The following is a 12,895-nucleotide window of genomic DNA, read 5'->3' on the forward strand; positions in this document are numbered from 1 at the left end:
ACTGTAAATTTAAATATGTTCTATGGCCCATGATTAGTTTTGAATAAGAAAAAAGTAACACTTTTCCCTTGCATAACTGTGTTCTACCTGGCAGCTATACATCCCATGTCAGCGCTTCAGAAGCACCTTAATGCTGCAAGAAGCGCAGAGTGCCCTCTCCTGGATTAGGAAATAATCTTGTTAACCAAGCAGTGCAGGAGCCACGGGATCTTTGGCAAATGTTTTTAAAGAGCAACATGTGATTACTATTCCCCCTTGCCCTGATACACGAAGCTGTAGGTTTTCCATGTTTCACATCCTAGCTGTGAACCAAAACCATCTGCCTTAGCTATGTCTTGAATGAGCTTGAAACAAAATGTTTTTGCAGGCTAGCTCTTACCCTTTATAAACTCTTTCCTCTTTTCTTGCTATAATTACTATAATAAACTGTTTACCCTAGTCAGTACCCAGCTCATTCCAAGCATATTATTTAAGTATTACTTAGGTGAGTTAGAAGCATGTAGAGTTTGAGATGAGATTGACCACGTTTTCTCCATTCGCTGGATTCTTCCGTCCTGGCCTTTGGTTTGTATTGTTTCAGATAATTACAGAGTTTACACCTGACTCTTCACTTTTCAATAGTTCAGGTTTGCTTTTGAGTCCTTTTCAACTTGTAATATTTATGGACATAATCAATTACAGGTGATCAAGTGCTGGACTGAGCTAGTGTAGCACAGGAGAGCTTATTCCATATATTTCCTGTGTCCCTCAGAAAGTTTTTGTGCTTCATTATTATGCCCACTGTCTGAATTTCTCATCTGTGAGTAGAGCTAATACTTCCCTACCTCACGTGGAGTGCTGTTAAGTGAAAACTTCACTGATGATTGTGAGATATTCAAATGCCATGATTAGGAAGAGCCATAAAGGCCCACAAATAGAACTTGCAGTCCATTTCAATTTGTGGAAGGTTGGTAAGACTAGAAAATGGAAGAATAAACCTCTTGTTTTTCATTTAAAGACTGTAAATGAATGTTGCCGTACTTTGTGTGATCTAGCTGCCATTCTTCATACGGTGTAGTTTGACTCAATCTGCAATAAGAAATAGCATCTCCACTGATAAGAACAGTCTGGCTTCGGTGGATTGGAAGCAATAGCTTTCTGTGCAGCCCTAGGGCTCAGCTACCTTCCACTAATTTTCCGTTAGCTTAACTGAGAATCCTTGGTGTGCAAAGAATGTAGGAATGAGTCCTTATGAACATTTTGTATAGAAATCAGAAACCAGAGAGAGAAATCAAGCCTGCATTAGCACTGATGAAAATCATAAATACCAAGTGTATTCTTATCAGCCTACAAATAAACTTCAACCCTAATCCCAAATATCATCTAATAAATAAATATGACTGAGCAGTCCTATGGATTAAATAACCTCTGTACAATATACTTAAAAATGCTAATCCGAACACTTCACCAGGAATCCTTTGGATATGCATTGTTTGTGAAGTCTTTAAGTTAAGTTAAATCCAAATCAAGTATAGCTGCATGTAATGACAGTTTTGTGAGATTATATTGTTTTCCATGGGGTCATGGAATCCTTTGCAAGAGAAACTGGATCTTATATTGACAGGCTATTCGGTGAAAGCATGAATGGGGTGGGCCAGGAAGACGGTGGCAGCTGACGGCAGGAAAAGATAACAACAGGGAAACCAACAGTGCCACAAAGGATGTAAACTGCCCTGCAGACTGTGCGTTGTCTCCCACCTGCTTTCCCTTCTCTGCCACTAAATAGTTCCTTTTGCAACTTCTTTCCCGTCGTTTTGCCTGCATTGCACAGCATCCTCTTCCTCACTTCCTAACAGGCCCTTCAAGCAGTAGCCTCAGGACTGCATACTAAATCGCTTCTTCCCCTCCGTGCTACACTCACAGACTACTGAGCAGCCATTTGTTTTGATCTGTCAGAATAAGGCTTTTCTCTCCCTCTCTTTTTTTTTTCTGTTTTCTAACGTGATTTCTTAACACCTGCTTTCAGACTGACTGTGTAATCCACCTGAAAGCACCTTCCAGTCCTGCACCTCATCACTGCACCACAGAGCAAGGAGCGCTGTCTCCAAGTCTCTGCCCTGCACATGGTCCTGATAGGTCTGGAGAAGGAAAACTGGTGGAATCAGTACTTCTCTGTTCTTAGCAAAACATTGATCCAGAATCTCATTGCTCTGACACTTGGAGACTTCCAGCCAGATGTTCAGATTTCAAGACTCAGTTCAGATCCACTCTTTCTCGTGGAGGCAGTTCTTTTACCTTCCAGTTGTCCACAGGGATTGAAGACAATATCTGAAACAAAGCATCATCATTAGGTCTGACCTGAGGATCACAGCATCGGTATTGGGTTTTCCCCAGAGTTCTTGATCTTCTCACTGAAGCAGATATTGACACAAGTTTTATGTTGTGAGCTGCAGAAGTCACAATGACACTTGAGCTCTCTATTTGCCTGGCGGGGGGGTCTTTCCCACTAGATACGATCGATAACTTTTCTCTGATAAACTCATTTCAAATAAAATTACATTTCAAGGAAGATCTTGCAAAGCAAATTGAAGTTTTTCCCCAGTAAAAAGTGAGGCAAAGACTTGCATTAATCATAATCCTCTAACCAGTAGTAAAGCAGAATATACTAAAGCAGGGAGATTACTTCAAATACTGGTATTAGTGACTTCAATTTGAGAGTTAAGGAATCATTATTAACAGATGAAGCTGCTTCTTGTTGTATATTCCTGCTTGTTCGTATCTCACGTTAAAAACATTTCTAGTTAGAAGACAAATGTGATTTAGTTTTCTGAACAAGGGAAGTCATTTTTAGTTGAATACTTAATTGAGGGTGAAGAGTTTAATAAGACACAGCAAAAACAGTTAATATGTATTTGATCATCCCTTTGAATTAGCCAGGTAGCCTCATTTCTAAGCATCTAGTATGAGAGAGAAAGAGTGAGAGAAAGAAAGAAATCTTTATAGTTTGATATTTTCTTATTTGTAAAGGAGAACTCTATAGTCCAGCAAAGTGAATAGGAGAATGAGCAGGACTTGTTTATGATAAAGCTTTGTGGCTATGATGTGTTCAAATCATCACTGAAAGATTGTTTGAATTACAGTACATTACATGGCTAATAAATTATCACTACTCGTTACACATAATCTCAAAGCTGTGACTAGGGAGGAGTGGAGGAATAACGGTGTGGAGATGTGGAGAAATAATGGTGTGTTATTCTGTGTTTTATGATAACAGTGTGATTTTATAATTTTTATGATTGCATATGAAAACTTACATTGGTTTTGTATGCAAGAGAAATAAGAGACACAAAGATAATACTCTAGAGAACCCATATTTTAATGTTAAAGCACAAGTGGATTTTAATTTTTAGAAATAAATTAGGAATATAGTTGGTAAAATAGCCAAGATGTGTGAGTTAAAAATGAAGTGGAGAAAACATATCTGAAGTAATTTCTCGGTCCTGAGTATAACGAAAGAGTACTCATTTTAAATCAGAAGAACTGGAGCTATTTTTTGTTATAACCAAGACGTAGCAGAGTATTATTCAGCAATCCCTTTTCCTCAGATTCTTCAGTCTTACTTTGTTTTCTCTGAGAAATACATGCAAGTATGGGATGTACGTTCAATAGATTATTTGATGTGCAGTGGAAACATCCAACTACCTAACTTAAAGTTTCTCATGTATTACTAGTTCCTTTACTGAATATGATCCATCTTGATTGCTTGATTGACCTAGAGAACTATACTCTATAGCTTTAGCACTACAAAATATACAATATTAGCTAACTGATTATAATGAAAACAAAGGGAAGTAGAAAGCCTGCTTGCCTGCCCTATCTTGGGCTTTTTGGTGCAACAGAGTTTATATTCCCCTTGTGTTTTTCCACTTTCTTATATGAAATGAACAGCTGTAATTGAAAAGCAAGAAGCTCCATGGTTTATAGAAATAGGTGTTGTTAAGAGCCTTAGCCATCTAATTTTCTTCCTATTGCAGGGCAGGCTTCCTATTGTCTGTCCTTTAGAGCTAATTTCTTTTCTGATCAAAAGGCCCACATCATTGAAAAGGTAGTAATGACTATTCATTTGGTTGAAACCTCCATTCTGCAGCCTGCAAAGCTTTATTTAGAAACTGCTATTTCTTTCTAAAAGGAAAACCTCATTTGTGTCCTCTATAATGTCAATTAAAGTAGAATATATTTTAATTATTTATCCTGGAGAGAAACCTTTCAGGATCTCGATTTGCTGTGCCAATGATATTGGCTGTAGTGTGAAACAATATGTGCCTTCAAAATTGTATGTCCAAGAGTAGGAATAAGATATGTTTTGATTTTAATTTGCCACTAATGAATAGTTTATTCTCAGCTAATTAGAAAGTTAGAGTTGTACAATTAATGCCTGATTTCTAATATAACTCATAAAAGGGAGCTAGCCATCATTACCAGCAAATAAGGTGGTTTACAGGATCTGTAGAGAAAATATTACAGGAAAGGTTCACGAAGTTTTAAATGGGAAGAGCAGACGTGATTTGGTTTGGTGTTTTTTCTTTCTTTTTTTTTTTTTTTTTTGGAAAAATAAGCGCGGCGACCTCTCAGTTGTCACCATGTCGCCAGCGCCGGGGAATCGGTCGCTAATAAATACATCGCAACAAGTAACCGGGCCGGGCCGGCGGGTTCCGGCGCGGGGAGGAAAAGGCACCGGGGGCGGCCGGGGCAGCGGCGCCCGGGCCCGCCAGGCGGGCGGACCTGCCCCGTCGGGACCTGCTGCGTCCGCGGGAACGCGCAGTTAGACCGCGGAGGGCTCAGGGGGTGACCGAGGCAGCCCCGTCTCTCCAGTAAAACATGCTGGGGGCAGATCCGCGGCCGCCCGCGCAGCCAGCTCCACGCGTGTCTCCGCGCCGCGGCGTGGGCGCGCACGGGGGCCGCTCATTCCGTCCGAAAGTGCGTGTCCCGCAAATAGCGGCGCGGCCGGACTGCTGAGCGCCCGCCTGGCCCTGGGCGGCAGCGGGCTGGGAACCCCGCGCCCCGCAGCGCCCGGGCCCTGGCCGGAGGGGGGCGGCAAGGGGCTCGGCGGCGCCGCGCAGCGCACGGCGGAGCCCCGGGCCGGGATGCTCTGTCCGCGGCGCACCCGCCCGGCCACGGGCGGCTGGGGGGGGGGGTCGTTGGCCCGGGGGGGCTCGGCGGCCCGCGGGGAGAGGGCAGCCGGCTCCCGCCGCGCGGGGGGGCTCAGCGGAGGCCGAGGGCGAGAAATGAACGCGCGGGCAAACGCGCGGGGCGAGAGCCTGCGCTGCGCAGGGGCAGGGAGAATGAACCTTGCGGGGGTTTAGATGTCGGCGTTACAACAGGCGGGGAAAGTTGTGGCAGGTTCCTGTTGTTGTCTCGTCTCTTTAGAACGGATTCCTGGCCAGACTCGGCGCCAGCTGCCCTGCGGCAGCCGCCGTTGATGCAGTGGGTAGTGGGGTTCCCTGAGCATCAGTTTTCGTGCTAGTTTCTTCCTCGGTGTTTTCGCGTGAAAACACATGAGCCAAGTTTCCCCGGGGCTCCGCAGCGAGTCCTGGTGAGTTGTCCTCTGCTGGTGGTCCCCTGTACAACTCTGTTAATTAGTAACTTGGAGATGGAGGGGGTCCTTATTAGCAATCTCCCCCCCATCCCTCCCCTCCTGCTGAAGCCAGCCCCATGAGGCGATTATCAGGAAGAGCTGTTTGTCAAAGGCTAATAAACAAATTCCTCGCGAACACCTGAATGAGCGAGGGCCAGGAACAACCCAATTAAGAAACGGAGCTACTGGTTGTTTTTTGTGGCGGTGGAAACAATCCGGGCTAGAAAAGAGCCTATTCATTGGGCGCTCCGAGAGGTCTGTTTGCAGCCCGCTATTGTTGTCAGAAGCCAAATAAAAGTTCAGCTGGGGGAAAAAAGCGATTAAAAACAACATTCGCCGCCGTCCCCTGAATGCGCTGGAGCCTCAGTTCAAAGGAATCGATCTGTACCCAAACGGCGCTGCCCGATTTTTACCCGCGCACTTAAGATTTTGGTTCTTAATGGCTGCGATTTTTTAATGAGGTTACCAAAAGTATCCCCTGGTTTCCTGTATGTATGAGCAGCGGGGACAACTGCAGTCGCTAGTGCAGTATCGATATCCAGGCGGCGAAGTATTGGCAAAGTCGCAGAACGAAGGCGCTGAGGCTCGTTTGTCGGGACTAGTCATTTGTTATCCCGCTCGCCAGGCTGCGAGGTCCAGCCATGTTAGCGGAGCAGCGAGGCGGGCAGCCTTGCAGGCAGCTTGTAGCTGCTTATTTGACGTGACACTGTTAGAAGAGGAATAAAAAATATCCCGCCTAAAGGTAACGACCTGGGGCTGCAGAACCAGCTTGAAATGATCCGTTTAGCAGCCGCGTTACCACGTTGGAAACTTCTGGGGGAGGGCGCGGATTCGAGCTTAAAACGGGAACCAAGCAAAAAAGCACGTGAACTTTTGTCTTAAGCGTCGCTGAAAGCCTGGGTATTTTCGGGAGAAGAGCTTTGATTTCCTAGCGAGGGTCAGCAGGGTCCAAGCAAGGGAGCTCTCGGCTGCCTTGTGTGGGGAAGTTTCGAGGACAAGTCCTCGCTGATCTCACTCGGGAGTTAGGCTGGGGGGACCGGGGTGTTGTTTTAATAATAGGATTAAATGGGGCCGGTTTGGTGCATAGCGTTATTCTTGAAAAGCCAGCGATCCTTCCTGACACGGTTCCAAGATTCCCCAAACCTCTGCTGGAGATGCAATTAACAGATATTAATGGCTATTGCATATTAAGTGCTGACCGCGTAAGAAGCAGACCGTCCCTTTCAAATGTGCCTTTTCAACCGTGGAGTGTCTTTCGCGTTCAAGTTGGATTGTGTTGTAAAGTCCTGATTTCGCCTCACGCTCCTTTGTCACCAAAAAGAAAAACAAAAGCAATAAAAAAACCCAAGGGCTTCTCTGCCATTGACAACTGTATTTAGACGACCCCAAGTGCCCCCTACCCCCGCCAGACACACGGGGCTCTCCAGCCCCGGAGGGGCTCTCTCCTGCCGCGGGAAGCGCTTTAGGAAAATGGCTCCAGGCGTGAGGGCTTGCTCCCCCCGCCCCGTTTATTGCGCTCACTGGGTGCTCTCCGGCCCTCTCCCCCCTTCCCTGCTTCACAGCAACTCCGCAGGCTCCGTCCTCCGGGACGGGTAAGACAGAGGCGCCAGCTCCAAACGGGGGCTTGAATCCGCTTGTGGCTGCAAGGCGTTTGGCCCGAGGGGTGGGGGATCAGACCTCTCCGAGCGCTGCGCAGATGATTTGAAAAAGCAGCAGGCGGTATAGCAGGGGATGCCGCGTTTCCACCTCTTCCCCCCCCCCCCCGCCCCACCGTCGATGTGTACTTTGCAGACCAGGGGAGAGAGAAGGAGCCACTTCTTCTCCCTGCGGTCTCGCTTGCGTGTGAGAGAGCGGCTTCGCCCCCGAGTGCCCACCTGCGGAGCTGCTCCCCGCGTCTCCCTGCCCTTGCCCTTGCTTTGCTTTCCGCGCCCCCTCGCCCCGCAGCGCGGCCCGCTCCCGGCCGCCGCCCCGCTCCTTGCAGGGAGGCTCCCGGCCGCGCTCGCGGCTGTGCCGCGGGGCGCAGCCAGGGCCGAGCTGCGCGGGTGCCGAGGAGCCGTGCGTGCCGCGGAGCCCTGAGAGCCCCGCGCCCGAGCTCCGGTGCGCGGCCGGGGCGGATCGCCGGGGGGCACCGTGCGGGGACCGCGGCGGCCCGGGCACAGGGCTCGTCACGGCGCGCCGCGGGGAGGGGGGGCCGGCTCCGGGCCCAAGCACCCCACTGGCATGGGGCTCTGCCGGACCCGGGAGAGGAGCGGGCTTCTGGCTCTCTTCTTGTGTGCTCACATCGCCGGTCACTTGAGAAATCGCCCGGGGCGCTTTTTGTGTGCGCCCGTCACTGCTACCGAGACAGAGCTGTGTCGGAGAGCGTGGTGTTTCGAGCAGCGTGTTCCTGCTCATGCCATCTTCTGGAAATAAGCATCTACCAAATTTTGTAAGTGCTCCTAAGAGAGCGTGCGGAATCGACATCCTAGCGCAGTGAGCTTCGTAGTCTGTGGAAGTACATGAGCCTATACTTACTCCTTTATTCCGCCAGGCTTATATTTATCTATAATAATATTAGTGATGTTTCAAGAGAAATAATCTAGCTTTGAAATAATACCGATCTTAAGACGTTAAATCGAGTGTGCTCCTTGAAAAAAAAAAATTATTTAATTGGGGTTTCAGACAGCGCGAACAAGTTGAAAGGCAAGATAAAGGAGCCTGCAACTTAACGTTGTAACATTTATTTAGAGCGTTTAGATATCGAAGGGAAATCCTGTTCACAGGGTTTCAACACGTTCTCTAATCCCATCTATCATCTCATTTTTCGTTGCATGCGACCAAGTGTATTTAGTCCCCCTCAACAAACGTTCCTATCGAGTCATTTCAAAGAACAGTCAAAGCAAGTATCAGAGAATCCGTCTTCCAGCCCAGCCTGGCACATCTTAGACCTCGATTTGAGCGGTCAAAATATTTGGAGGGGGTTAAGCTAAAATACAGCTGCCTGAAGCCTTTCCAATATGTTGCAAAAGTTACAAGCGAACTACTAGCCAAGTGTGCTTCCTAGCATGATAGTGCCTGGAAACAAAACCTTCCGCTGTCACCCTGTCATTTCGGGCTGCAATATTTTGGCTTCACCCAAGAACACACCAGGAACAAAACAAACAAAAACAGACAAAATGCTGACTGCACCGTAGCTCATCACAAGTGGGATTTATTTCCCCTTCGACTTTGTTCAACAGATGTTTTTTGTCAAATTGGGACAAAAAAAATCCGCACAAAATGATTGACATCCTAAACTGGTAAATCAGTATAGTGCTCGGATCCGCTCAGATAAAAATACCACCCCGACATGGTAGTAGTTTCAGGATACCGACACTGGCGTGGTGTCCCGGCACGTTTCGTTCCCGCGGCTGCGGGAAGCGCTGAGCGGAGCACAGCGTTTCCCAGCGCCCGCTCCCCAGCCGCGGCCGGCGGCGGTGCGTCCGCAGCGCGGCGGCCCCCGGGCTGCTCCTCCGGGTGCAGCCCGCAGCCCGAGCTGCGGATGTCCTCTCCGCCCTTACGAATTAGCATCGTTATTACGATCTTCTCTTTACGGCAGGACCAAAGGGCTGCCAAGTTGGCGGAGCTGCGCCGACAGTTTCCCTCCTAGCCGGGCCCCCCAGTGCGGGATGTAACGCCCGGGCACTTCCCCGTCCCACCCCCGCGCCCCGCGCCGCCCCTCCAGGGGCAGCTCGCGGGGAGCTGCCGCGCCGCGGTCCGGCGGCGCTCCCCACCTGCGCCGGCACCGGGGCTCCCAGGGCGGCTCCGAGCACCCCCGGGCTCAGGTCGCCTCTCTTGGCCCGGCCGGGAGAGCTGCCCGGCTTCCCACGGCGAAGCTGGAGCGGGGCGCAAGGGGAAGGGGAGGAAGAGGAAGGAAGGGGTAGGAGCGCAGGACAGCGCGCCCCTGCCTCTCCCCCGGTCCTTCAGGGGCAGAGGGAAGCGAGGCGAGGCGGGCTGGACGGCTCCATCCCCGCCGTGCCTTTAAGGAGCTGCCAGCCCTGTCCTTGCAGGTGCGTGTGTCTGTGCCGCTGGGGAAGGAAGGAAGGAAAAGGAAGGGAAGGGGAGGAGAGGAGAGGGAAGGAAAGGGAAGCCCGTGATTGACAGCTCCGGCGAGCTTCGCTACAGCCGTCTCCCCCCCCTACCCCCGCCGAAGTTTTCTTTCACACGGAGGAGACTTTGCTGTTGCTATGAAAACGTTTTTTTTTTTTTTCCTGCAAGCGCCCGCTCCTCCCCCTCTCCCTCTTTGGGGCAGCCGAGTGGAAAAACTCAAGTGGCAGAGAGGTGGGCGAGGGTGGGGATGGCTGGGCAGCCCGGTGGAGCGCGCTCCCAGCGCAGAGCCGTCCCGTCCTCAGCGCCGCCGCCTGCCCCGGGCTCTGCGGGGAAGGGGCCTCGGGGACCGGGCTGCAGCGGGAGCCCGCGCCCGGCTGGCTCCGCCGGCCCTGGCCCGGGGACCGGAGCAGCCCGGCGGCCCGTTGCGCACCGGGATGGAGTACCGGCGGCAGTGTCCCGGTGCCGGCAGGGCAGCGTACGTTCCCACCCCGGGAGAGAGCTCAGAAGGGGAAGAGCTGTGCCTGTCCCTCCCCCCGCTCCTTCCTCCGCTGCGGGGGGCGGAGAGGGTGTCCGTGCGGTGCGGGCTCGTTCCGGCTCCAGGCGGCTCCTCCTGGCTTGGCACAGGGCACGGCACCCCGCCCGGCAGCCCCAAATCTCTTTGTGCCCGGCAAAACGCATGGCTCCCGGCTCGCACCGCCCAGCCCCTCCTCTCTTCCCCGCCGGCGGGCAGGTTCAGCCCGCCCGGCGCCGGGGCCGGCCGTGCCCCCGCGGCGCGGCAGGCGGCCGCCCGCTCCCCTTCTGCCCCGCTCCCGCCTTGCCCCGGCGGCCGAGAGCGCCGGCAGCGCCGGGTCAGGGCTCCGCGAGCGCCGGGGGCAGCGGGGCGCGCCGGGGCCCCGGCCCGGAGCGCGGCTGCGGGCACCAGCGGCCCCTCAACGCCAACTTTTTTTCCTCCTCCCCCCGTTCCCCCCCCCCTTTTTCCTTCCCCCCGTAACCAGCTGGTCAATTACCATCCGTCAGGGCCTGTCGGGAGCCGGGCGCTGATTGGCTGCCGCCCGCTCATTTATAGCCCGTCAATCAAATGCCCCGCGAGAGGTGCGCGCATTGCTCGGCGCTGCCCGCGGGAAGCGCAGCGCAGCCCATCGCACCGCAGGCGCGGCCGCCGTTGCAGCAGCTCGGGGAGCGCTGCCTCCGCCCGCCGGGCAGGCGGAAAAACTTCCTCCTCCTTCTCCTCTTGTAGCAGCCGCCCAGACCGGTTCTTTCCCTTCGTTATATATACTTTTTTTTTTTTTTTTTTAACTTCCTTTCCCCGGCGTGGTGCCCGCCTGCCCGCCAACCTGGCGCACCTCTTGCCGGCTCCGGCCATGTACAGCATGCTGGAGACTGAGATCAAGACGCCTCAGCCCGCGCCGGGCAGCGCCGGAGGGAACCCCGCTCCGGGGAGCAACGGCAAAGGCGGCGGCGGCGGCGGCGGTGGAGCCAGCAACGGAGCGGGGGCCGGCTCGGACCAGGACCGGGTGAAGCGCCCCATGAACGCCTTCATGGTGTGGTCGCGGGGCCAGCGGCGGAAGATGGCCCAGGAGAACCCCAAAATGCACAACTCGGAGATCAGCAAGCGCCTCGGGGCGGACTGGAAGCTGCTGAGCGACGCCGAGAAGCGGCCTTTCATCGACGAGGCCAAGCGGCTGCGGGCCGTGCACATGAAGGAGTATCCGGATTACAAATACCGGCCCCGTAGGAAGACCAAGACCTTGCTGAAGAAGGACAAATACTCGCTGCCCGGTAACCTGCTGGCCCCCGGGGGGGCCAACGCGGTGAGCAGCCCCGTCGGGGTGGGTCAGAGGATTGACACTTATGCTCACATGAACGGCTGGACCAACGGGGCTTACTCCCTGATGCAAGACCAGCTGGGCTACAGCCAGCACCCGGGCATGAACAGCCCCCAGCTGCAGCAGATGCACCGCTACGACATGAGCGGCCTGCAGTACAGCCCCATGATGTCCACGGCCCAGACCTACATGAACGCCGCTTCAACCTACAGCATGTCCCCGGCCGCCTACGGCCAGCAGCCCTCCACGGCCATGAGCCTGGGCTCCATGGGCTCCGTGGTGAAATCCGAGCCCAGCTCGCCGCCTCCGGCCATCACTTCCCACTCGCAGAGGGCCTGTCTGGGAGACCTGCGGGATATGATCAGCATGTATCTCCCCCCGGGGGGCGATGCCACAGACCCTTCCGCCCTGCAGGGCAGCAGGTTACACAGTGTCCACCAGCACTACCAGAGTGCCGGGACTGGCGTCAATGGTACCGTACCATTAACTCACATATAAGACTGGGCTGCTCCGGACGGCTCCCCATCTTAATCCTTAACCCCACCACCGCTCCTTGACTATATCGGGACGTACGGCAGTGTTGCTCGGCTTAGCAGACTTAATACTAACTTTGAAGAAATTTTAAAAGGAAATCCGTTAGATGTGTCCTTTTTGTACGAAAAGAGAAAAAAGTTATTTGAGCAAGCTGTTATTTTAATAGAGCACAACTCCTGCCTCCTAGAAGCCCCTGTGAAGTTTTTAAAACCACGGCAACTTCTTTCCTGGTTTCCGCTAGGTTGGGCGCTGTTTTATTCGCTTAAAAGTTTTTTAAAAAGGTCTTACATCTTCCAGTTTGATTTTTAGCGTTGCAATGAAAAACGGCGGGTTTTTGTTTTTAAATTCAGTTGTTCAGTTGTTTACATTTTCGTTGTGGTTTCTTAAAAATGTTGTTTTCTTCCCACCCTCCTGAGTCTCGCTTGGTTTCTATCAAAAACCTGTAGTTTTCACGACTTTTTAACTTTAGGGGTTTGTTCCTTAAAAGGGGGGAGGGGGGAAGAGAGCTGTGCGGGTCGCAAACGCATTTCTTTTATTTATAGTAAGTTGTGTGACTGGGTTTTTCTTAAGCTGTAAACTTATGTAAATCGGTTTGTGAATTTTACTGTGAAACATGTTTTGACATATCAGATGAAGAAACGTTTTAGTTTGTTTACCGGATTTCTTTCCTCTTCTCCCCCCTCCCCCCCCCCCCCAAAAAAAAAAGTGAAGTTATCGAAACACTCCTTCCTTTCCTCCCTCCCTCCCTCCCCCGGTCCTCCTTTTCTTCCTTATTCCAAACGAAGAGAGATCAATAAATTTTATATGAGGCACCTCGGGCGTCTGCGGGCGGTTTGTGCGGGGTGGGCGCGGG

General features: G+C 52.2%; 1 protein-coding gene across 1 annotated transcript; it reads left to right on the forward strand.

The window, feature by feature from the left end:
* Nucleotides 1-10,773: 10,773 nt before the first annotated feature.
* Nucleotides 10,774-12,448, forward strand: LOC104140938 (transcription factor SOX-3). The gene has a single exon (XM_009669975.2). It carries the CDS (start codon nt 11,044-11,046, stop codon nt 12,004-12,006), a length of 963 nt encoding a protein of 320 aa, XP_009668270.2. The 5' UTR covers nt 10,774-11,043; the 3' UTR covers nt 12,007-12,448.
* Nucleotides 12,449-12,895: the final 447 nt, after the last annotated feature.

This window comes from Struthio camelus, chromosome 11, assembly GCF_040807025.1.
Source record: "Struthio camelus isolate bStrCam1 chromosome 11, bStrCam1.hap1, whole genome shotgun sequence".
Taxonomy (NCBI): Eukaryota; Metazoa; Chordata; class Aves; order Struthioniformes; family Struthionidae; genus Struthio; species Struthio camelus.